We start from the raw sequence: 24,663 nt of genomic DNA, 5'->3' as shown, positions 1-24,663 counted from the left end.
CACACCGGGAAACATTTTACAAGCATCACACGCCACACATGGTACATTCGGCCTATAGCAGAAATGCTTTTATGGCAATATTGGATTTTTCTCACATCAAGTATTTAATGTGAGTTATAGGAATGAACACTTCTGGTTTAGTTTGATATTTTTGGAGAATACACCATCCCACAACCTGTTAACATCAGTGATTACATTCAGAGAATTATTTTATTAACCGCTCCATGTTTAAAATATGCATGACCTCAAGTTCCCATCAGTTATTGCCATGCATAAAGGCAACTGGCTGATTTGTTATTAAAACAATTCTTTTACGCACCCTGACAAGTTTTATTTATTCTAAAGGACTGTTCATCTCGCCCCCATCACACACACCTCAAGACATTTATTCCCCTATTTGAGCAAAGTTCACTTAATTTTTCCTCAATCTCCCCGGGGAATAACCAGAAATTAAACACTCAAATAATATTAAAAGGACTCGGGCTGCAAAAAAATTGGAAACTATAAAAATAAAATTAAAAAAATAAAATTAAAAAACCATTCAAGAGACTTTACAGTTCATTTAATCCCAAACATGTGTGGGGGAGGGGCAGCTGCAGAGGGAAGAGCCATACAAACACTTCACTGTACACAGATTTACATGTTTGGGGACACGATGTATGGTCACTAACACCTGGTGTGTGGGTTTGTGTGTGTGGGCGGGGCCAGGCGGGGGGGGGCCGGCTGCATCACAGCTCCACACGTGCACAGCCAATACGTCCGTGGGGCGGCGAGGTGGCCGTGGGTCCAGGAGGCCTTCGGGGTCGTCTCAGAATGAACCGCTGCAGAGCTCCTCTACCTAAACAATAGACTCTGAAACTATTCATTACTACGTTATAACATAAAAGAAAAAAATTGGAATGCACACCACAGCGTAGGCAAACGGGAACGCCGCAAGATGATTTCAGTCTTTTCTATTATTTTTATGCAAACTCGTCCGGCGGAGCTGGGATGCAGACCGGACCGACAGGAAGAAGAGGAAGAATGTTTTTACGCGACTTCGTAAAATACTGCATCCGTCTCTCAGATATGTGGGAGGGGCTGACGTCACCCTCCTGAACCATGAGTCCACTTGATTTTTTTCTTTTCTCTTTTTTGTAAAACCATACTTTGTTCTGATAATAAAATCAAAAGCATGAAAATAAAATGAAAGTATATATAACTCTTTCAGGTCCATTTTACGTGCGATCGGCATTCCTTTCCCCCCCGCTCGTCTTCACTCCTCTTCGCTCTCGTTACCGGGCTCCATGTCTTCCTCTCCGTTTGCTTTGGAATCTGTTTTGCCGTCTGGACCTTTCTCATCCGCCTCTTCCTCCTCCATCGCTGCCGCCAGCTCCTCCTCCTCCTCCCAGTTCTGAGAAGGACCACAAAACAAAGTGTTGGTCAGCGGCCACGTCATCCAACGGTTACACTTCTGGAAACCCCCCGTTACTTACTTCAGAGTCGTCATCGTCGCCTGGGAGAGCTTCGTCACCAGAGGCCTCGTCTTCATCGGATGATTCTACCAAGGGCACACAGGGAAAAACAGATCGTAAAAACGTTATCCAGTCCATCAGTAATGGTACGGCCCACTGAAGGGGACACGACAGAGGCAGAGGAGCGAGAGAAGAGAAAAGCAAATAGATTTTTGCTTAATGGAAACATGTCGGAGCGAAGGGTCGTTTGGTTATGACAACAATAGCGCCTGAGGAGGAGGGGCGACGGGATTGGCCGACGCGGCAAACAGAGCGATATTGCAAATATGCCTTTTGGGCGAGGCTGAAGACGAGGGAAACGAGGCAGCGGTAATCATCAAGAACAGAAAGGTGTGTGGAGGCGGGATGTGAGACGTGGTAAAGTGATCATCCTGCACACGGAGGAGGAGAACCGTGGAGAATCAGACGGGTCGCAGCGAGAGCCCACAGCAGCGTGCTCTTGTTAGCTCCATCACCCCCGGGGGACGGTTTCTAGAGGCCTAAATCTAATCTGGACCGCCTCCTGTCACCGGACGGTTAATCAGTGCGTAATGAATGTTACCGACACAGATCAATTAGTTCCTGAGCACGCTGAACTTCCCATGTCAGAGCCATAATCAGCCCGGAGCACCACAACCTGTAACCAACGAGTCTCCTGCTCATCAGCTTGCTTTATGAACTTGTTTTAGCATTCTGGCCCTCTTGTGGAGGAGGAGGATGGGGGGGGGGGAATATGAAGTTTGTCTCCGGGGTTCAATAAGCACCTCATGCAGCACGGTAATGAGAGACCAGAGTGAACAGAGCGAGGCATTGTTGTTCCGCTCAAAAAAATACTAATAAGTAAATACTAATAATGGGGGGAGGATCTGAACGCTGCTGTCCAGGTTGCCAGGCAACAGGAGTCATGTTTGCGTGCGGTGCATCACCAATAGCGGCCGTAGGACGTGCAACGCCGGCTTCGTAATTATCAGCGGACTCGGCGCCGTCACGGCGGGTAAGGTCCTGGAGGACTTTCGGGTGCACCAGACGAGATAATAAATGCCAGTCATAAATAATCAGAAGCCGGCGTCCTGACAGCGCCGCCGTGGCCCGCCACGCGCGTCGATGTGAAACGTACCACTTGAGTCGGTGACGGCGAAATTAGATAATTTAATTTCCATCGGCTGCTGCTCAACTCAAATCGGTTCGTTAACAATGGAGCCGTCACCGGGGTCGACGGGCTGCGACCCCGTGTGAGGTTCTGAGGAGTTCACCAAGGAACTGAGACGCCAAGGAGGGAGGAAGGGTTTTCATAGCGGAAGGGCTTCTAGGAAGACAGATTAGGGAAAAGTGAACACGGAGAGGGACGCCAACACTCACCTTCTTCATACACCAGCTTCGCTGTGTGGTCGACTTCTGTAATGGTTTTGCTGCTGTCACTTGTCGCCACCTAGTGGTGAGAGGGGAGAACGGCTTTAGAGAGCAGCGTCCCGACCAGATGCACTTTAATATTTATTCACACGTCACTTTGTAATTAAATGACTCCTCACTTTAAAACGGTCATGTGGTCCTCCAATGCAATGTTTTACGATGTTCTCAAATCTGCTATTTAAATACCAGGCTGTGGAAAAAATGATATATGCTGCACATCCAATCCAAAGCTCTATTGATATTGATGCTAACAAAATATTAATTGATAAATTAGTTTACAAGAGCACCCTGATCTGCATTGACCGTAGAAGTTTTTTAAATGCAGGGTAGCTGCACTTCAACATAACATTTGGGCAGCAGCTCTGGAGGGAGATTCGTCTCCTTCATGGTGCCGCGAGCCGCTCCCAGTGGGTCTGGGTGTGTTACATCATTCTTAAGCTAGTTCATGGAGGCTGCTCTCTGTAAATGTATGACGAACATTAACGTCACTTATTGTGATCTCAATATTGACCAAAATATGGGTTTGATTTCTGCCAATCACAGCCAACGAGTAATAAGTGACATTTGGAAACATTTTTACACTTCTGCGGTTGCTGCAGGGTGCATCATCAGCCCTACATACAACACCAGTGTTATTTAAAAACCACTTGAGGGCAACGTGCAGTGCTCATTCGTGCGCGTGTGGACGCCTACCTGAGTCATCAGCAGGTACAGCTTCCCATGCAGCTTCGTCAGCTTGTGGAACATCTTCACCCGGCTCTCGATCATGTGGTAAAGCACTCCCAGCCGGGAGACCAGGTCTGGCAGCTGTCGGGGAGACAGATGGATCGATTGGAGGTACAAAACTAAATAATAATACACATTTCAGCAGCGGGGGAAAACAAAAAGCAGGCACTCGATGAGCCGACCTCTGCCGAGGTGCCCCTCCCCCGTTAACTCCCGCTCTGTCGTGTATAGAGTCGAGTGTGGAGGTGGAGGACAATAGCTCATAGAAGGTAAGCGGCGACCCGTTTGACAGGTGAGGGGAAGCGTCAGGAGTCAAAGGTCTCCAGCTCAATGGATCTCCAGCTGCCGGTTATGGAAATGTCTCCATAACCGTCAGCTGCAGACGGCGTGGAGGAGCCCGCGGCCGCGCATCGAAATGAGATTAAACATGAACGTCGATGCGCACAGGAGGACGCCGTATGTTAGTTTTACTTTAAACTGCCGCGCTGGGGAGCGATCCCGTTATGAGCATCCCAACACCACAAGGCGGGCGACAGAGCGGAGGCTTTATGGTGGCGATGTTGGTGCGCAGACTCACCGATGCCAGGTACGATGTGTGGTGAGTGAGCACGGCCTTGAGCCACCGCACCATGAGAACGGCCCTGTGGGAAGGAACAATTACGTATGAATACACACACACACACGATGCTTTTATATAATAGAAAGTTAAACATCAAAAACAGAAACCAATTGCACTCTGACTTACGTAAAAGGATGCCCTTGGAGCCTCTTTGTGATCTACAGGAGATAAAAGGGTTCATTAGATACACACTTAACACACTGCAGTCAACACAACTCACAGAAAATCAACCCACCTCTTCCACCAAAGGTAAAACAGCAGGGATGGGTAACCGAGCAACCGTTTTCTTTATCACAATCTCTTTACGAGTCTGGAAAACTTTCTGTAGAAAAGAGAAAGGAGGGGAAAGAAAAGCCAGTTAACAACTTCCTTAAATGCACTTTTCTGTGTGAGTGAGGAATCTGTGGGCAAACGTTGGAAAGTCCCTTTGGACCCTTACATTGAGGATGTTGGTGTCGCTGCTCTCCAGGCCCTGCACCAGCAGCACCGCAAAGTTGTCAGTCTGTAAAGAGGCCGTTCCTTTCGGGGCCCCCTTGTCGGCGGAGACGGTGGACAGATCGATTTCACCGAGCCGCTCCGCTATCGACATCTACGGGAGAGCACGGACACGTCAGCGGGGGGGGGGGGGGGGGGGGGCGGAGAGGGGTGTGCAATGTGTGGTCACGCTAAGTGTCCAGGTAATATAAAAACATGCCGTACGACACTTCAACGTCTTCTCATGGGTACGGGTCGGTTATTTCAGATGTGCTTTTAAGGGAGCAACAGATAAAACATGTTGTCAATGTAAACGTGATTTAGTAAATCAATGTCTAACTACACACTCAGAGTGAACACATGCCCTGCTCTATTGGGAACTTCTACTGGCCAACAGGAATAAATATGAAAGAAATATCACACAACTAAACGGACCAAATGGAGACACTCGACCCCGAATGGCTCCTTGTGTAATACACCTGGAATGACGCTGCTGAAGATCAATCCCTCCACACTCCCCAAGAGGAAACGTCTTCAATAGAAATCGCGGCATGGAGTTTTCAGATTTAATTATGATATGTTATTAGCTTTCTGAACCCTAACACCGGCCAGAGGGAATTAAAGAGCATTTGAGAAGTTCCATCAAAAACACTTTATTCTACATTTTTTCATATTTTGCCCCCAAATTACTTGTTTTGACTGAACTGCTGAGAGGCTGTGAAGATCTAAATAGTTCCAATATAAATAGCCTGTGGACCCTCATCGGTTATCCCCAACATTGGTAACACTTGGGGACACCTGGAGAACATGACAATACAGATTATATTATCCATTTTTATGAAATGAATTATCAAATATGTGCGTCGTGGCTTATTGCGCTAGAGACACATTCTCTCTCCTACGAGCAGACATTGTACCTGCAGAGCTTTCAGTGGAAAGACAAGGTCACGGAAAGCAAAGCAACATTCTTTAGAGCAGGGGGGGCCAGCAGGTGGATAGGCAGTGCGGGTAGAGCGCATGAGATTAAAAGAAAAGGATCCTCCCGACGGCATTTTCCACTTGATTGACATACAGAGCAGCCAGTCCGAGACATGGGTCACCACGCGCAGCCAACCGCACGACAAAACTACAATGAGCAAATTCGCTCATTAGCTGATTAGTTAGCCTTCCATAGCAACACAAGTGTCTGTCCGAGTTTGAGAGACGCTTTCAAGACTTTGCTTTACAGTCCAGTCGCTTCATTCACGTGCTGCGACCCATTTGGGGAGACATTGAGGTTGAATCACTCGTCTGGAGTGGAGGATGAGCTGTTGACACGACAGGCTGACATTCAGCTGAAGTCCAGGGCTCATGGCCAGCTTTGGAGGAAAGGTTCCCAAACATGAGGACATGTGCTGCCTTCTTGACTGCATTATTTGGCTCTACTTATTAATGCGAGTCAGCCTTTCCCCACATGAACAATATGAAGTCCAAACACCGTTCCACCATGACTATATATACAAATACATATATATATACTCATTATTTATGTCCATGGGTATAATTTCCGATGCACATCCTGAATATGAATACAAAAGTGATCGCATAAAGAAAGAGGTCCACGTCTCGTGGCCCGTTATGATGGCGTTAGACCAATGCGAGCGCCACCACGGGGTCTTCATGAGGCTCGTGTCTCACCTCTTTGGTATCTGTGTCTTTTTTTCTCTTCTCTGAGCCCAGTGAGCTTCCCTTGACGGGGGCTTGGTGACCAGGAAGTCCTGGGACCAACACTCGGCTCTTGGAGTTGACAACAGGGGTTTTCACCTGCAACGGAAACATAATAATATTAACCTCAAGTGTTCATGTTTTTTCCCTCCATGTTCTCTCGACTCAGTGAGATGAAAGAGTTACCTTTGAGACGGCGGTCTCCATGGAAAGGGACAAGCTGGTCTGGACATCCCGGGTCAAACACACGTGTCTCTCTGCCGTGTTGATCTCCTGCACGGAGAGGAGGAGAGAGCATTGTGGGTAAATCAGGAGTCTCATTGCTGTGACGCTGCCAAACCTGATGAACATCTTCATATTCACCGAGTAGCGATCAGCAGTGAATTGTCCAGTCAAAACAAAACATACGATAGCTGAGAATTATGTTGATGCCATCAAGCATGCAGTATTCCTGAATAATTATCACATAACATGTTGAATACTAGTCACAACTAGGGCTGCAACAACGAATCGATAAAAATCTTTTATTAAAATAGTTGGCAACGAATTTCATTATCGATTCGTTGTGTCGCGTGATTATTACGGCGCTCAATAAATCGCAGAGTATAAACAAAGTAGATTTGAGCGCAGAGCGGCGCAGGAGAAACCAGAGCGGAGGGAGAGGACAGAACGCTGCGTTGTGAGAGCCAATCAGCGCTGAGCTGCTCCTCTGTTAGTGAATCTAATTGGCTGCTGCTGCTCTCGTGGCGCTGGAAGCGGAAGTCATTCACTTGTCGGAGACATTCACGGAGCTGTGTGCGCCTACGGGTGACGTCATGAACCCAGACACCAGGGCGCTACTTGTTACCACGTGTGTGGCATTTCCACAAGAAGTAGAACGTAGAAAAGTGTTTATTTTTCCATGGCGGATAGCGGAAACTATTTTTCCACGGAGAAAGGCAACGGAGTTAAGCCACGCCCCCTCACCGACGCGTATGACGCGTTTAACCCACAAACAGTCGGCTGAGTAAACTCAGGAGAGTAAAGCGCTGTCAGTTCTGTTTGTGACGGGTTCATCCAAATGCTGACCAGTGGATCTCCAGGACCTTTCCAGGAATTTAAACCAAAATTTCCATGATTAAACATTTTGTGAAAACTCGGTGTATACATGAACAAGTGAGAATGTTGTATTTAAACTAAAAATGAGAATTCCAAAGCATACAGTATATATTCCGTTTGAATTAATATTTGAATATAACAAATTTGCATTACTTTTCCAAAAATTACTAATTAATTACATGTGGACAGCTTAAAGCCAATAAACCCCGTAAACAAATCAAAATGTCAAAATACAGAAAAGCCAACTCAAGTCTGCATTCCATTCCTGAAAGATTAATAAAAACATCTTATATTGATTAATTGAAAACTTAAGCTCCTTGTTCTCCTGCAGTCTGTAAAAGTTATTTCACATAAAAACAATTCAAGTGACTCGAAAATATATTAGATTAAAATGTTGTGTTTAATAATTAAAAGAATAAATCTTGGCATCAGTAGTTCTGATGCATTATTAGCTGCTTAGAGCTGGTGTTAAGTTAAACAAATCTTAATTTGTCTGCAATCCATTTCATATCGAGGAGAAAACATCTTTAAACTGGATGTAGACTGAATAAAATGCATGTTTCTTGCCAAAAACTACATTTTACTAAATTACATTTGAAAACAGAATACGGTTAGTTTACATCATATTTTTCTGAATAGAACTAATCAAGCTAATGACACCTCGAGGTGTAACTGAACCCTGACACACTCCACAGCGGGGCGCTGGGACCAGTCGAGTGTACTGGTGACTCACCACTTTCTCCATCACAGGCTGCAGGTGGTTGCCGTAGCCCAGAAGCACAGTTTGCGTACCGGCTTTAAAAGCGGCCGCCAGCAGGGGGATCGGCGCCGGGGAGTCCTTCGTGTCCGACATCTGCACCGTGCACGAGGGCGACAGCGGCTTCTTGCAGGGCCTGCGGGGACAGGCGGGATTAAAGTGACAAATGACTGCAGAGACGAGAAGTGATCGGCCACCAGGGGCAAACACAGGGAATGAATATGCTAAATAACTTTCAGCCACCATTGGGGGGGGGGGGGGGGTTACCCTCTCAAAATACAGCTGCTGCAACAGCAGAGCAGCTTTGTTTCAATTGAAAATCATGGATGTCCTTTATGAGGGGAATACTAAAAAGCAGGGTGTCTACAGGAATAAACCAGTGACATTTATGACTTTTTAAGACCACATCTAAATAAAATTTAAGACCTAACGTACGAAGGAAATATACATTAATCTAAATTAATTAATTCAAAGTAAACACACTGATGTCTGTTCAAAATTAACAGTATGGTGTAATGCAAAAGGATAACACAAATGTCATTGCTGTTGTAAATTATATTTATTAATACAACATTTTCAGAACATTTAGGTCCCATGAACAAATGTCTATAAAATCAAGTAAATATATTTTTAAAATACGTGCAATAGTTCCTTTTGAACAAAAAAATCTATAAAATAACATAACATTTCCAGCTGCTTTTAAAATGCAAATACATTTACATAATAGAATGTATGTGTGTGTGTGAGTGAGAGTTCTCATGTCTCTATGTGATGGATGTTTGTGCACAGGTTCATGTCTACTCCTGCGCTTTTGTGAATATACTAGGAAAACAATCCTTTTCAAACTGTATTAATACAAAAACTTCCAGTTGACATTTGGTCCATTCTCCTGGAAAAAAGAAAGAAAAGGCAGACATTAGCCAAACAACAGTCAACACAGCTCTTCATGACACCACCACTTCAGATTAATGTCAGACTGGATAAATAGGAATGAACACTATTTTTACAAATTAAGCAACGTGAGCCATCCCTTGAGCCTAGTGTATACTATGTAGACATATTGACAGGTAAACACCACTCTACTACCATTCTAAAACTATTTTTAATTAGTCTAATTAATGTGTAGTGCGCCTATGCATAGCTGTTATTAACTTGACACATGAGTAAAGCTTAACTATATGAAACACATACTCATATACAAGAGGATAGTTAATACATATATTTATGTTAGACTTACTTTGAGATGCTGAAGTAGGTCCTGGGCGTGTCATGGCCCATGAGCTCCATAGGATCCTGACGGGACCTGGTCATTTCACCAATAACGCACATGAAGTCCAGCTGTCTGCTCGCGGTGGTCTGGTCCAGAGTCTCGTGGAACAGAATGAAGAACGCACTGCAGCGTTGGACTTCGGTGATGAGCTCTTTGTTGCACGGCGCTGGATTTCCTCCGGTGACCTCCAGCGTTGTAGCGTTGACATTGTTGCTGGCGGCGGAGCAGGAGCTAGCCCCGCGGGCTGCTGGCGGCCTTCGCTAGTCTCTGTGCTTCTTGCTCTGCTCGTGAGATTCCACCGCTGGAAAGTCTCCCGACACATAACGCAGCTTCAGAAGCATTTCACCGACCGTGACCAGAAACACTCGTTCTTTTCAAGCCGTTGTTGAACTTGCATCCCCCATGTTTTCTAAACTAGCCGATGCTTCACGTTGTAGGGGATTGATGGGACCGAATACGCGGGGCCCCTTTAAGAGAAGGGGCGTGGCCCCGGCGACACCAGAGACGCCGCTGAGCAACTGGAGCAAAATATGGACCTGGCGGAACAGATTGCCTCATATTCCTAATGACATGACACACAAAAAATGTAAGACCAATCCAATCTGAATTTAAGACAATTTAAGACTTTTTAAGGCCTTATTTTTAGGAAAAGCAATTTAAGACTTTTTAATGCCCCGCAGACACCCTGAAAAAGGGTCCCATAAATGAGAAAAGGTAATCGCTTTTTAAACACGTTTCCCAAAGTGACCTCAGTGTGGTGTGTGGCCGTGTTTCAGTGCTTACCCATTTAAAAAGTGTTCAAAGAGATGCAGCTGGCCATCCTTGCACACCACCGCCAGCCTCACCGCCTGAAACAAACGTTTGCACGAGGCACAGAGCGTCAGCACGGGGAGGAACACTCCAGCAGAGCCTTGAGCTCAAGTCCTCAGCGTTACGCTCCCACGCAGTCAAATGAGTAAACATCGTCGCCCGCTCTGACCTCTTCCTTGCCGGTAGACGCGACGATGTCGACGTGCCGCGGCTCGTCCGTCAGCGTGAAAGACACCACTGAGTTCTTGTCCTTTCTGTCCTTTCGTACTTGCCTGCGGGGTAAGACGGCTTCATGTCACACGGCGTAAAAAATATGCAGCTGTACATTTCAAGCAAAGCAATGCCGGGGCGTCAACGACAACAGGGGGGGAGGGGGGGTGCACTCACCAGACACTGAGCAGCCGATCGTGTGCAGCTCCGGACAGGAAGTACAGGCCGTTGCTGTCGGGAGGCCGCGTGGTGGCAAAGCGCAGGGTCGTCACGGCCGTGGAGTGGCCTGTGAACTTCTGTGGAAAGGAGACGAGGACAAAACGGCAATTAATTGGACTGAAAACATCCTGTGTTTGGAACTGGGAGCGGATATTCTCATTAGCACCGATCCCAGCTCCCAGCGTATGTGTACGACACCCCAGAACAACCGACTCTGGTCCAAGAAAACTCCAAATGAACAGCACTGGTCTGGCACTCACCCTGTAGACCTCCTTGGTGTCCAAGTCCCACATCTTGATGACGAGGCCAGCTGAGAGCAGCAGTTTGCCGTCGGGGCTCACACACAGACTGGTCACCGCCCCGCGGTCCGCCTTCCACTTACTACTGTGACAAACACAAACGGCGGGTCGTTTTAACTGCATATTTACGGGATCATTGATTCTTCCTGCGTGATGTCGCCATAACAAAACGATTGGGAGCAGCAGCTTTGTTCTCCGAGTAGCACCATCGTGTTCCACCACAGCTTTTAGATTTAATGGACGATGGATGCGCTCCAGCCGACAGACGGCAAAGCACCGTCGTGATGATTCACGGCGACATTACGACTCGTGATTGTACCCCGCCGACAGTTCTGCCGCCAAATTACCAGAGTGACCGGAGTTTATGCTGAAATACAGAGAAGCTAAACACCGGAGGAGCCGTCGATGTTGCACTTGTTATATTTCAAGCATTTGATGGTTGGAGTGTCGGCTCCTGGTGTCTTCCAAATTACCAGTGCCGTTTATACACGAGTAGAGGCTGAGGGGACCAGAAAAGGAAATAAAACTGCCTTCAAACACTTGGTTATCAAGAGGACGAGGCTCTTAAAATGTGAGCTACTTTTGAGCGCTCTAGGAGCAGGTGACGGTCGGATAGAGGCGTTAGAACGTTTACTGCGCAAAAAAAAAAGGTTGGTAGTTATTCATAAAAGACTCTAAAAGACTTTTTCTTACACTTCTATCAAAACGGTTACCCCTGTGAGAGATTAAGTTAACTCCACCGATAACTCGTGGCACTTGTTCTGCAGAATCAGCCTCTCTTGTTATTTCACCCATTTGTCTCTTGGAGAACTAAAGAAACCTGTGATGTATGTTTCCTGCACTGAACCCCTCAAGCCTTTTTGCTTGGAAGAGCTGTAACTGACTTACTAACTGCTTTGATAATCTGATTTACTGCCCCTTCGTAGAGTTGACACAAAAGGTGTACGGATCTGCCAATATGGATCATGCCAAAAAAAACGTGATCATGGATCTCTAAACGGTTTATTTGCTTCTTTTTACTTTTGTGTGATCGGCGACTCTGAACACGCTTTGAGTTTTACAGCTCGTTGCTCCGCTAGTCGCCTCATCACAACATAGTTGGAGCTGATCGATTAAATTAAATTGGCTGCCAGATGTTTTTGGAAGCCGATGAGCTGTTGTCCCAGTGACACAAAGTTAGAGCAACTGTAGCTTCTGTGAAATTGGCCGGTACGAGCTCTTCAGATTGTGACATAAAAACAGAACGATCTCCCTCACCCCAATATAGACGAATAGGTCAAAATAAATTATGGTGGTGCATCTGACGTGAAAGGTTTTTCCTCTTGTTTTTTTTAACGTGCATCAGAAGCTACAAGGTCCACAAGGCCCAGGTTGTAAAGCTGCCGGAAACACACCTGAAATTCAGCTTTGAGTAAAAAAGTAACTTGATTCGACCGGTTCAGGTCGGTTGCGCTTTTGCCCTGGCCGGCAGATTGTATTCTACCAATCAGACTCCGTCGTACTTCTTTGGGCTGGACCATCGTTTCACCGCTGTGTTTTGGTTTTATTTCAATGCGATTTTATTGATTGTTCCTGTGTGCATCTTTTTTTTTTTTTAATAGGATACTTTGTTTTATTACATGACTTTAAAAAGACAACTAGAACCACATAAAAACACTGGACCCTGAAGGTACCATCGCCAGAGCGGCGGAGGACGAAGCCGTGAAACAGACGGTTGTTTCAATTAAGAGATGCTTCGTAATGAAAAATAAAACATCAGTTGAGTTTCTGTTCACCTCAGAAGGCTATTGATTGGAAACTGAAGCTTGTTGTTGGTCTGTGTTCTGGAGGAACAGAGGTCGACCTGCATTTTGTTAAACTTCAGCAAAAAGCAGCTCCAGACATCCAGTCTGCTTTATGGACCGAGGGCCCGTTTGACCTGTTTTAGGGCCCTACTCCTGGGGCCACTGCTCCCTAACTGTGGGGTATTCATAGTCAGACGCCACTTTTAATTTAGGAAAAGAACCCAGGTCTCCGGGTTGAATAAAATAAAAGAGTGAGCAGCCCAACTAACCAGTAAGAACATTGATCACCAGAAGAAATGCAGTGGAATCGGTCGGATGGACCCACCACATCGTAGGTTGAATATGTAAATAGGTCGAGTGTACGATATAAATCTATACGTCTAATGTTAAGATGAAAGTGTTGTAAAAAAGAGGGCCGTTTATAAGAAATGTGCTCTTCATAATAGTTATTTAACCCCAGATGGCAATGTGAAAACGAGCAAATGGACCTCATGACATCATCCACCCATTCACACAGTGATGGGAGGAGCCACGTGCCCATCAGGACTGACCTAACACAAACACACCGTAGACACAGGAGCTGTTTTGGGGTCACGTGTCTTGCCCGAGGACACATGGCTCGCGGTGGAATGGAACCGCCGGTCCTCTGCTTGAAGGACGACCCTGCTCACCACTGAGCCACCAAGGAGCAAAATGACAACCGTCCCCAGCAGCTCGTCAACCGTCGCTAATTGATGTTAATTCTAGAAAACAGCCGAGAGAAACACGTGTACTCTGTGAGTCCCCGTCCGTCCTCGTTAGAGAGCATACAAGAGTGAAAACATGAGTTCTGCAACACGCGTACATTGTTTTGGTAGTTCTACCGGAGAAAATAATAATAAGAGTGTAAGAGGCATTAGATGTCTTGCTCAATAACATAATTTGACTCTTGACACGAAGTGGGATGAACTGAAAACACAACATTTTCTTTTCCTCATTTAAAGCTTAAACAATATAACGAACACATTTTGGCTCTGTGAGCTTCGGATGCATCAGGAGGAACTCAATCATTCCTTCTTATATCCCGTTTAAAAAATATTGAATCTCGACTTCTATATTCACACTGCAGCGCTCTGGTGCCCAATTAAGTGGAGAAATGGCTGCTCCGTCTGCACGGAGGTGTGCAGGTAACGCACAGGTGGTGGGGTTGTGGTGACCGTCAGTTTAGAGTGAGGTCAAAGTGGCATGAATTCCGATGACTTCAAATTGGGGTTAAAATACTAAACAATAAATCCAGTGTCTGATTTAAGATCACAACAGTAAAGGGATAATGGAAATTTATAACAGAACTGAGTCTGATATTAGAAAGAAAACCAAAGATCCGGATGAGTGCAGCACAACGAGCTGCATACTGACCTCGTCTTGCCCGTCTGCAGGTCCCACTCTATGATGTTCGTATCATCTGAGCCGCTGTATAATAAACTATCTTCAGGGTGCCACTGGATACAGTTCACCCCTCCGCTGTGACCTCCATCCTGGCAGAAGGGAAATAGATGGTTAACAGTGCTAGACGACCCACACGGTGCCACGACTCTTTTGAAAAATACAAGGATGCTCGTCAAGGCCGGGACTCACCAGGGTGCAGTGCAGGGCTCCCTTCACTGCACTGTAGATAAGGACACTGCCCGCCGCCGTGCCCATCGCCAACAGGTCTGCCTTCTCCTCCGCCTGCCCGGCCTCTGATTTCCTCTTCTTCCTCTGGGGTCCATCCTGAAAAACATATTGGAGATATATACTTGCCTTAAGATCACAAACAATGATAAAAGGAGGATGCATACTTAGTTATCGCTGCTACTATTAAAATATCAAGTTAATTACAGCATTGACCTTCCTACATACACATACAGGGGCTGAAAAGAACAAACACGTTGTATTTGAATCACTGCAACCACTTTAAATGTGTTCAAAGAGCTCGCTCCACAAGCTACTGATAAGCTGTGGCCGAATTAAATATTTAAAAAAGTCAAACGACAATGAACACACATTCCACATGGTGTTAAAAAGCGTAATTACGTTTAATTGCTTACGTCATCGCCGTGTGAGAAACGGGGTTGCCCAGACATTAATGACAAACTTTTTTTCTTCCACCCCACTCGGACGTGTCATGGTGGCTCGCGCTGCTGACGCGTCGGTGGGCTATAGCTAACTTTATATAACGACTTTAAAATCGCAGCGCGAGCGGCCTAAATTGATGTCGGATCTCATCGCGCGGATCCAGGTGTAGGCCGCGCGTGACCCGTGTAGCCGGTCCGCGCTGAGCGGCTGCATGAACACGGTATCCCGTGTTCTCTCCACTACCACGCGGGACCAACATGTGCGTCCTGCGCAGCTGGTGTAAGCTAGCGAGCTAGCTGCTAACGTGGCTAGCTTATTCAAACCCCGAGCGGGGGTCTTACACGTTAACGCGCGCGCTGTAATGCACGTTAGACGGGTTGAAGCTGTCCGTGTCCTTTCCTTTGAAGGAAAGGTGACACTTTGTCTGGCTTTTCGCTGCGGAAACTCTCCGCTCTGCTCGGGCCTCGCTCGCGCAGCGTCACGTACCTTTACTGCCCGGCATGGTGCCCAGGCTATGCAGATACAAGTGGCACTCAGGTGGGCTGAAGGCACGTATTCTTGGTGAAGTGTTTTACTGTCTGTGTTCCAGATGCGCAGTCGGCCGTCCTGGGCACACAGCGCCAGGTACTGTCGGGAGTTGGGTGAAAACACGCAGGGTAGCTGCAGCGACGAGCTCCCAGTGTCGGCCGCCATTTCTGAGCCGCTGCTTGCGTCTGCGTGCGTGGTTCACAGCAGACCGACCACGTGTGGACCTGAGAGGACATGCGCGCAGGCGCGCGAGAGGGGAGAGCACCGCCCCCTGCGAGGCGAAGGAGCAGGGGGACTCGTGCTGCCTTCAGGTATCCTCGTCAAAGACGGAACTATTTTAAAAAATATATATATATAGAGATAGATAAACTCGTATGAATATATATATACATAGATAGATAATTCATATTAATGGATATATACAAAATAATATATATATAGAGATGAATAAACTCGTATAATTATATATATAGATACATAATTAATAATAATGAATATATATATAAAAATCACATCTAAATAAATATATAGATATAAATAAACTCGTATAAACATATATAGATACATACTTAATAATAACGGATATATAAAAAGTCGTGAAAAAAAATGTTCTTCTATTTTTGGGGAGTTTTTCCTGATCTTCTCCCTCGCTCTGCCTCCTCACAAAGTATTCACCTTTTACCCTTTTGGATGGAGCCGATTCCTTTCCATCACTCAGGGTACCTCCATTCCCTTCCGTTTCGTTTTACCCCCCCCCCCCCCCCCCCGAAAAATGACAATAAATAAATAAATAAATACAATTCCTACAATGTCTCCCCCTGCTGGTGTACTTATATCACTACATCGTCGCTCTGTAATGACGTGGCTCACGTGTGTTATCCAGCATGGTGACCTCCGTGGGCTGTAAATACAACCGGAGCTTCGGGGAAATGAAATGAGTGAGTGATTATTTACCAGTCGTTCATATTATATTTAATAACTATAGCTGTCATTTCGATTTATTGCTATTCATGTATTTTTTCCACACCTGCTTTTAATTCGCTGGATGTTATCTCAAGAAGGACTTTTACTCTGAGCTCACGTGGTTTGTGTACAATCTGAAGTAATGGCCGTGCACATGCCTTTAGCTCGACTCCTGCTCGTGCACAGGCTGCTGCGGACGAGCACATCCGGTCAACTGCGCCTCCGCAGCAGCGACGTGCTCCGCGAATGTAGGAGGGGGGCGAGGACTCTCTCAACGTTTCCCGTGAGAAGGAGCGAGAGCCAGGGCGACGGCAGCGACCCCTCCCCCCTAGGGGGGCTCCGTCGCCTGCTGCCCCAGGACGCTCTGTTCCCCGAGGTGTCGCAGCTGAGGGACCCGGAAGAAGACGCGAGCGTTGCGGGGTCGGACGCGCACGGCGAGGACGCGCATGTGGCAACCCGGGAAGAGGGCGACCGGCCGCCCGAGGCGAGCGCGCCGGCCGCGCTCCCCGGGGAGAGCTCGCTCGCGTTCGGGGAGCTGCTGGTCGCCGAGCACCACAAGAAGCGCCGGGTGGAGTTCAGGAAGATGTTCGAGCTTCGGGCGGGGGCGCGCCTGCAGAGCAACTGGGGGGCGGTGGCGCACGATGACGTGGCCGGGCGGCCCGCGGGGTGCTTCCTGAAGTCCAGCAGGGGCGTTCGCTTCCTGGTTCGCCGGGCCAGTCTGGAGGACTACGCGCTGTACATGAAGAGGGGCCCGGCTATCACCTACCCTAAGGTTTGGGGGTTTGCATGTGTTCACAGGCCAGCATGACTTCCCGATGGTTTTGTGTGACACTCTTGTACCCCCCACCCCCAGGACGCAAGCACAATGCTCATGATGATGGACGTCACAGAGGGAGACCGTGTGCTGGAGTCCGGCTCTGGGTCCGGAGCCATGTCTCTGTTCCTGTCCAGAGCAGGTGTGTGTGTGTGTGTGTGTGTGTGCACCAGTCAGGCGTGGTCCTTGTCTCACTGATCTTCCCTTATGTTGTTGTTGTTGTCCACAGTCGGCTTTAAGGGCAGCGTGCTGAGCGTGGAAGTCAGGGAGGACCACCACAGGAGGGCGGTGCTCAACTACAAGCGCTGGAGGCAGTCGTGGAGCCTGCGGCGGGGCGAGGAGTGGCCCGACAACGTCCAGTTTCACATCCATGACCTCAGCGAGGCCTCGGCGCTCCTCGCCAATCAGGGGTTCCACGCGGTCGGTGTCCGGCAACCCCCCGTTTTATGTGTATTTAATTAAAAACTCCACAGAGTTCAATATATATTTCCATGACGCCCGCTGTGCTCATGCATCGCGTGGCTCCTCTGCGTTGCAGGTGGCCCTCGACCTGATCCACCCTCAACTGGTTCTGCCCACCGTGGTTCCGCATCTGTACCCCGGGGCCGTGTGTGCCGTCTACCTCGCAAAGTGCGTACTCCACCGTTCAAAACCCAGAACCCCATACAGCGATGACTGTCTTTATTAGCATTAGTACAGTGATAACTGTCTTTATTAGTACAATGATAACATCTTTATTAGTACAATAATAACATCTTTATTAGGATTAGTACAGTGATAAGTGTCTTTATTAGTATTAGTACAGTGATAAGTGTCTTTATTAGTATTAGTACAGTGATTTGAAAGTTTCTCCAGCTGGTAAAGTCGACTGACAGCTGATCAAAAAGAGCCAGGCTAGCAGTTTTCATCTGTTTCCAGTCTTTGTGCTAAGCTAGGCTAGCCAGCCACTGATTCCAGCTCCATGGACGGCCACAGACACGAGCGGTGTTAAGATCTTCTCGTCGGTCACTTGGCGAGAAGGAAAATAAGCGTGTGCTCCAACGTGTCCGGTTGTCCTTTAAAAGCGGGGCGTGTCTTGAAATGTTTATAGGGTGGAAGAAGAAAAAAACCTCAAAAAATAACTTGATTATAAGATCTGTGACGGGAGCCAAGGCGTCCTGACTCTGACCTCTGTGGCCCCCAGCATCACACAGGTCATCGACCTGCTGGAGGGGCTCCGGTGTCTGCGTCTGCCCCTGCTGTGCGAACGCATCATGGAGGTCCAGCTCCGAGACTGGGTGGTGGCCGCGGCCCTCCAGAAAGACGGGAGCCACTGCGTCAGGAAAGCTCCGGTCCTGGACCGGAGGGAGGAGGCCTCCGCCGACGGAGGTGACGGTTAAGCCACGCGACCAGTGCGCCTGTTGGTTCCGTCAGAAACTGAGATGTTTAAGAGCATTTTATAACGTGTTTAAAAAATAAACATTATTTACTGTCACATTTCAGAGGAGACGAGCACAGAGGGACACCCGGCCTTCGGGAGTATTCCCTACATCGCCAGACCTCATCCCGAACAGATGAGCCACACAGGTCAGACACGCACACACACACACACACACACCCACACTCAAACACAAAGACACAGACATACTGTACACTCAGACACACTCACATCTCTAAGTTGATTGAAAGTATGAACAATGTACTGGTTTTAAGGATCTACAAGGGTTGTTGGCACGGTGACAATATTCTCTTGTGAAGGTTTTGGAGGGGATTTGACCCCATGACCTCAATGTCTTATATATAGGTAAATATATTATGTTGAATATAAAGCAGTAGGGTTATATTGGAGAGACAATTAGGTGTGTGTGTGTGTGTGTGTGTGTGTGTGTGTGTGTGTGTGTGTGTGTGTGTGTGTGTGTGTGTGTGTGTGTGTGTGTGTGTGTGTGTGTGTGTGTGTGTGTGTGTGTGTGTGTGTGTGTGTGTGTGTCAGTCATCTTCTCTTCTTTTTTTTCAGCGTTCCTGGTGAAACTGAGGAAGTATGTGCAGTAGACCTTTCAGCCCAGAAGGAACTGAGAGACGTAAATTATTATTTGATGAATAAAATGTTTCCTGTTTTAAAAGTGTCATCTTGTAAATGTTTGTGTACTTGTAAAGCGCTTTAACACCCATTCACACACTGATGGGAGAGGCTCATGTTCCACCTGCCCATCAGTTGTTAACATTCATACTCATTTATAAACCGTAAGGAAACAAGTTGAGGTTAAGTGTCTTGCCCAAGGACACAGACCAGCGGAGCCGGGGCTCCACTGAAGGACAGCCGTGCTCGCCACTGAGCCGCAGTCTAAATGATAATGACACCACATTCGCTGAGTGGCTCTTTAAGTCAGGATCCATATGATGCATCTCATCTCAATTCATTACAATATCGGAAATGTATTTCAGCAATTCAAAAAGTGATACGCATTATATAGATTCATTACACAGGGTGATATATTTCAAGCATTTATTTGGAGGATAATGGTTAACAGCTAAAACTCAATTCAGTATCTCAATTTGAATATTGCACAAGTCCATTCTTTTTTTTTTAAAGATTTTTTTTTTAATGCAGAAATATTGGCCCACTGAAACCTGTCATGTATGCACTCAATACTTGGTCAGGGCTCCTGGGATGGAGGCAGCATGGAGGTGATCAGCTGAGGTGTAGGAAGGTTGTTTTGACAGCAGCCTTCAGCTTGTCAAGTTTCTCATCTTCATCAAGCTCAGTGATACCATGGTCATGAAACCAGATATTGTTCTTCTGACCGTGGGCATGTGCTGGTAGATTAAATCAACATCTCCATAAAGCTTGATGCTTCCTGTGGTGTGGTGGCCCCTCTTCTATCACACGTTTTCCTTCCGCTCCTCTGCTTGGATACAGCCTGTGAACAGCCAGCTTCTCTAGCGATGACCTTCTGTGGCTTCAATGACGTTTTCCTTCTGGACAACCGTCGAGTCAGTCTCCCCCTGATGGCTTCGCCAACTGAACCAGACCAGGACCGTTTAAAGGCTCATTAGTGGATTACAACACTGAACTTATTCACAATATTCTCATTTTCTGAGATACGGAATCTATAGAATAGATAATTCACTTTTTAAATTTAATTATTGAAATAAATGTACTTTTAGATATTCCAATTCATTGAGATGCAACTGTTTATAAAGTAGTACGAGGAGGGGGGGGGGGCTCTATTCCTGTGATGAAAACGTAGGTGAAATGCAGAATAGACTCAAAACAAGATTTCCTTTAGCTCAAGCCTTTATTCAAAACTCAGCATTGTCGGATGAATCAACAGGCACATCGGCAACAACACTAAAAACACACACAGCCCTAAAAACACACACACACACACACACAGACATCACAACTTTCATTCAGACAAATTGTGACTGTTTTGGACGATTTCATTTTCACACAAATAAGTGGTGGAAGAAAAAACAACCCCAGAAGTGCTTCAGTACATAAATGAATAAATATATAAATAAATAAATACCAATAATTTAGTGCAGGTTAAACAACAATCCTAGAGTAACGATGGAATGACGTGAGCTCATTCTGAAAAAGGTGATAACTTAACTTTTTTCAGACCGGTTCTGTCGAGTCGGGTTGAAAAAAAGAAAGAAAAAAACGTAAAAGAAGAAAGAAGAGGTAAACGACAAACGCGTGAAGTCTTCAGACCTTTACTTCGGGGTAAAAGCAGCATGAAAGTGGAGCGACGGCGCCACAGAGCGGCTCGCTCGGTGCCCGGCGCTCTACTCCTCACTGATCCAGTCCATGGCGGGGTCGTACGAGGACCCACAGGAGGACTCGTCCCCTGAGGAGAGACACAGGGCACTTTAGGAGTTACGTTACATCCATGTGGGAAAACAGATCTGGAATCTTATTCTACACAAAGTACGTTACCAATACGGCTCTTTAGCAGGACAGATTCAGGTTCAGCAGAGAAAAGCAGGTTTAAACAGAGCGTGCACTATTTTGGAAAAATGAATGCATCCTATTTATTTTTGTTTTATAAACTGACTGAGTAACTCTTCCACTAAGTTTGTCGTTAAGACTTGATATAACTGCAAATCTGACTTGGATAACCTCGATGCACTGATCCTGGCACACTTGATGTTTAGCGCCCCCGTGTGGCTGGGAGTCACTGTGTTAAATGACAAAACCCCAGATTTATTTATCGTAGGAACTGATGGACAATGAACTCGGTGGTTGTTTTAAAACTGCTAATAAATTTAACAATTTGTGTCGGGGCCATAAAAATGCCTTCCTGAATATTCAATCGTTTGAAGTCAGTATTACAGGACATACAGCACCACCTTTCACTTTCTAATCCTGCTTTGTGAAGCACCTCCCAGGTGTAATCCAGATAAATCCCATCTACGCACAATTTAGACACGAAGTGAGTGAGTTTAACAAAGAGAGCTTTAATTAATAGAGCTGCTGGCGATTACTTTTAAACTCATGTTTAACCTAAGGTCCAGCAGCAAGGATTTCATGAATATGCACATTGATTGTGGAGGCCGACTGTGTACAAGTGTGGCAAACCGCATATGCAGCATAAAAAAATAAAATAAAGCAGGTAGTGAGTGGGAGTTTATCTCCAATAAGTTCTATATTTCAATCTTTTGGTTCAAAGTTGCCGAGATGGATGTTATGCTCATCTCAGCCTTTAGGGAAACCTGACACCTACTGGGAAGCTCAGCACTACAGCAGAAGGAATGCTGCATGTGGATTCCGATCTCTTCTGCCCTCCGGTGACAGGCGGCGGCCCGGGGTGGCGTGACCTCCAGGCTCAGCGTGGAGGTGAAGGGATGGGGCACTTCGGGGCTCGGGGTCTGCACCAAGCAGTCGCTGGAGGGAGAAGCGGAAAAGCCCCGATCTGACGCGGCCCCACGCTTACAATGCGGACAGGAGACCGGGAGGGCCAGGGGCCCACGGGGGATGCGAACTCGGCCTCGCTCCCCGTACTGCCGCCGGGCGCCGCTGTGGTGCTCCGACCTCTCTCGCCGCCACACAAGGTGAAGGGACACAATGGCCATCACCTGGAAGGACAAAGATAGGGAGACACAGACCCAGAAATACAGCTCCATCAGGAAAGAAACAACAGATAGAACGTCTGGCGGTAATCCAAAGCCATAAAAACGCACTGTGCAGCAGAAAACACCCTTTAAAAAAAAAAAAGAGTCTCAGATAAACACCATTCATTATTCCCCCTCAGGCAATTAATTCTGGCACGCACCTCCTCGCAGCAGCGCCTGCTGACAGCAGCTCTGTACTCGATGCGAGCCCACAGCTCGTCTCGCTGCTGAAGGAAGCGGGGGAAATGCTTCCTCCAGTTCTTGCCCAGCGCCCACGGAAAGATCTCGTACTTGCTCTCCTCCTCATCCTCCTCCATGGTATTGGCAAGATACCTAGCGACGGAGAGCACCAATCAAAATTAAGGGGTTACTTTTTTACGAGGATAACGAGATACAAAATATAGATTATACGATTTTTTCTCCCATTCAAATTTACAGTGCAATGAAGAAATTCTTCCTGGTGTACTCGGCGATAGTAAAGCGGGCCCTTTTGAAGTACACGAAGGTCATGGCCAGAAGGTACTGGGGAGTAAGGGAGGAAAGTCGGGAGTCAGTTGATTTTAAGTAGCCTTTAAACTCCCCATACACAATGTATTTAGTTTATTTACTGGACAGTTTACCTTGTCAGTAATTTTACAGCAACAGTCCATACAAAGAAAGTCGTGGATCAGGTCATCGTCTGTAACGGAAACACACACATATTTATCAATCAAACGCCCAAAAAATGTGTCTTCATTGTGTCCAAGAATTGAAAAATTATATATATTTCATGTGGGGAATCATTCACACCGAAAAGCCTGAAGAAGGACGCCATTTCCTGCCGCTGGATGACGATGGTCGGGGGCATGGTCATTTTGGCCCGGTAGATCTCGACCCGACGCGGGCCCAGCTGGCTCTTGCACGGCGGGCCAGGGGCCTCTTGGCCGTTGGCCCGCTTGAGACGGAGGCCTCCTCGCCTGGTCTGGGGCGGGTGCGAGCCGCCGGGTTTCACCACAGCGGCCGTCGAGGGGGAGGCCTGGCACCGGCTGCGCGTGAGCTTTATCATGCCGTCAGGTTCGGGTCCCGTGTAGCGGGGGGTCACGGCGCGTCCTGCGAGGATACGGAATGGAGAGTTACGAGGTTAAATAACTAACGTAAAACCCCAATAACATTCATTTCTTCTGCTTTTTTAGTATACACACAACGCATTTAATCTAGTTTCCAGAATACATCTCAATGTCAACCAAACGGCATCACTAAGCTAAATTAGCTGTCGACTAGCAAATTAGCTATGGAGCTAACTATGACGTCATTTCCTAACTTGTTCTGGCGAAAATAAAACAGTAAAAAACTTAAAGATAACGTAACCTTTAACGTTGACAACGTCCGTCATCCGAGTGCTCACCTCTCCGTCTCGTCCCTTTTTTTTAGTTACTCAGGAAAAAAAAGATCAAAAAAAGTCGCCGTGTTTCAGTGACCCAACGTGACAGACAGCGCGAGGAGCTGACGTGAATACCGCCCGTTGTGACCGGAGGAGAACTCAAAAGAACAAACTAAAAAAGTACTGCTTTTTAAAACCAGAGATAAAACCGTGAATAAAGATGTGGTTGCGAGCCACTGGACCGGAGAAGACGGAAGGTTTGCGCACGCGCGTCAGCATCCGCGCTAATCTCCCAGCAGTACACTTGCACGCGCAGACCAATCGCGGCGCCCTTCAACTTTTTTTCCGGCAAATTATGGCGAACCTCTGTCTCTCTGTCTGTCTGTCTGTCTGTCTGTCTGTCTCTCTCTCTCTCTCTCCAGCCTGTATTTAAAAAAAAATATTTAACAAGTAAAAATACAAGTTGAGTTGGAGAGACAGTCAGATGAAGATAAAACAAAAAAATGGAACATACTTTGTTTAGAACAAATATATATTTGTTAAAAGCATTATTGAAAACAGTTTAGTTATCCCCATAGTGTAGAGATCTGAATTTGAATATGCCAAATTCAATTTAGTTTGACTTCACCCATTGGTGACTAAATCTGTCCTTCTGTACACATTACATCTATTGCACCTGTCTATCCTGGAGAGGGATCCTCCTCTGTTGCTCTCCTGAAGGTTTCTTCCCTTTTTTCCCCCCTGAAGGGTTATTTGGGAGTTTTTCCTGGTCCGATGCGAGGTTTTGGGGCAGGGATGTCTGTGTACAGATTGTAAAGCACTCCGAGACAAATTTGTAATTTGTGAAATTGGGCTATACAAATAAACTGAATTGAATTGAATTGGTGTGCCATTCACAATAAATACACTAATGAGGACTGATTTAGACATTTGATAT

At 46.7% G+C, this 24,663-nt stretch overlaps 3 protein-coding genes across 7 annotated transcripts; 1 reads left to right on the top strand and 2 right to left on the bottom strand.

Annotated features, from left to right (window-relative positions):
* Nucleotides 1-547: 547 nt before the first annotated feature.
* Nucleotides 548-15,704, bottom strand: wdr43 (WD repeat domain 43). Of its 2 annotated transcripts, none has more exons than XM_056427012.1 (18): nucleotides 15,454-15,704; nucleotides 14,488-14,622; nucleotides 14,269-14,387; nucleotides 11,051-11,174; nucleotides 10,749-10,867; nucleotides 10,531-10,633; nucleotides 10,335-10,399; nucleotides 8,258-8,417; nucleotides 6,613-6,699; nucleotides 6,400-6,525; nucleotides 4,688-4,837; nucleotides 4,484-4,570; nucleotides 4,375-4,406; nucleotides 4,207-4,270; nucleotides 3,597-3,710; nucleotides 2,853-2,922; nucleotides 1,476-1,540; nucleotides 548-1,393 (listed from the first exon to the last, which is right to left on the bottom strand). In XM_056427012.1, exons 1-18 carry the CDS (start codon nucleotides 15,658-15,660, stop codon nucleotides 1,256-1,258), a joined length of 1,965 nt encoding a protein of 654 aa, XP_056282987.1. In that variant the 5' UTR covers nucleotides 15,661-15,704; the 3' UTR covers nucleotides 548-1,255. The 2 variants fall into 2 exon arrangements, with proteins under 2 accessions (XP_056282987.1, XP_056282989.1); XM_056427014.1 differs by having other exon boundaries at nucleotides 11,051-11,171.
* A 681-nt stretch (nucleotides 15,705-16,385) lies between these two features.
* Nucleotides 16,386-19,374, top strand: trmt61b (tRNA methyltransferase 61B). 2 transcript variants are annotated; one of them, XM_056427016.1, is made up of 8 exons: nucleotides 16,413-16,433; nucleotides 16,623-17,230; nucleotides 17,312-17,414; nucleotides 17,502-17,692; nucleotides 17,811-17,902; nucleotides 18,456-18,640; nucleotides 18,755-18,838; nucleotides 19,266-19,374. In XM_056427016.1, the coding sequence occupies exons 1-8, from the start codon at nucleotides 16,430-16,432 to the stop codon at nucleotides 19,298-19,300; spliced, it is 1,302 nt and encodes a 433-aa protein (XP_056282991.1). In that variant the 5' UTR covers nucleotides 16,413-16,429; the 3' UTR covers nucleotides 19,301-19,374. The 2 variants fall into 2 exon arrangements, with proteins under 2 accessions (XP_056282990.1, XP_056282991.1); XM_056427015.1 differs by having other exon boundaries at nucleotides 16,386-17,230.
* Nucleotides 19,375-20,538: 1,164 nt separating this feature from the next.
* On the bottom strand, nucleotides 20,539-23,995 carry spdya (speedy/RINGO cell cycle regulator family member A). 3 transcript variants are annotated; one of them, XM_056427018.1, is made up of 7 exons: nucleotides 23,714-23,995; nucleotides 23,156-23,455; nucleotides 22,987-23,045; nucleotides 22,803-22,888; nucleotides 22,528-22,699; nucleotides 21,979-22,330; nucleotides 20,539-21,102 (listed from the first exon to the last, which is right to left on the bottom strand). In XM_056427018.1, the coding sequence occupies exons 1-7, from the start codon at nucleotides 23,736-23,738 to the stop codon at nucleotides 21,041-21,043; spliced, it is 1,056 nt and encodes a 351-aa protein (XP_056282993.1). In that variant the 5' UTR covers nucleotides 23,739-23,995; the 3' UTR covers nucleotides 20,539-21,040. The 3 variants fall into 3 exon arrangements, with proteins under 3 accessions (XP_056282993.1, XP_056282992.1, XP_056282994.1); XM_056427017.1 differs by lacking the exon at nucleotides 20,539-21,102 and having other exon boundaries at nucleotides 21,111-22,330; XM_056427019.1 differs by lacking the exon at nucleotides 20,539-21,102 and having other exon boundaries at nucleotides 21,111-22,330; nucleotides 23,751-23,995.
* Between the last annotated feature and the right edge of the window lie 668 nt (nucleotides 23,996-24,663).

The sequence above is a fragment of the Pseudoliparis swirei genome, chromosome 11 (assembly GCF_029220125.1).
Source record: "Pseudoliparis swirei isolate HS2019 ecotype Mariana Trench chromosome 11, NWPU_hadal_v1, whole genome shotgun sequence".
Lineage (NCBI taxonomy): Eukaryota > Metazoa > Chordata > Actinopteri > Perciformes > Liparidae > Pseudoliparis > Pseudoliparis swirei.
This window is presented reverse-complemented; position numbering and strand designations above follow the sequence as displayed.

Bases quoted from the DNA above. Each gene is read 5' to 3' on its own strand.
- wdr43 (XM_056427012.1), bottom strand. From the start codon at position 15,660: ATGGCGGCCGACACTGGGAGCTCGTCGCTGCAGCTACCCTGCGTGTTT. The intron at 14,623-15,453 runs GTACGTGACGCT...TATGTTTTTCAG, and splicing joins CACCATGCCGGGCAGTAAAG to GATGGACCCCAGAGGAAGAA. The intron at 10,400-10,530 runs GTCAGAGCGGGC...CGTTTGTTTCAG, and splicing joins CGTCTACCGGCAAGGAAGAG to GCGGTGAGGCTGGCGGTGGT.
- trmt61b (XM_056427015.1), top strand. From the start codon at position 16,601: ATGGCCGTGCACATGCCTTTAGCTCGACTCCTGCTCGTGCACAGGCTG. The intron at 17,693-17,810 runs GTCGGTGTCCGG...TCTGCGTTGCAG, and splicing joins CCAATCAGGGGTTCCACGCG to GTGGCCCTCGACCTGATCCA. The intron at 18,839-19,265 runs GTCAGACACGCA...CTTTTTTTTCAG, and splicing joins CGAACAGATGAGCCACACAG to CGTTCCTGGTGAAACTGAGG.
- spdya (XM_056427017.1), bottom strand. From the start codon at position 23,738: ATGACGGACGTTGTCAACGTTAAAG. The intron at 22,700-22,802 runs GTAAATTTGAAT...CTCCGTCGCTAG, and splicing joins AAGAATTTCTTCATTGCACT to GTATCTTGCCAATACCATGG. The intron at 22,331-22,527 runs GTGCGTGCCAGA...TTGTCCTTCCAG, and splicing joins GCAGGCGCTGCTGCGAGGAG to GTGATGGCCATTGTGTCCCT.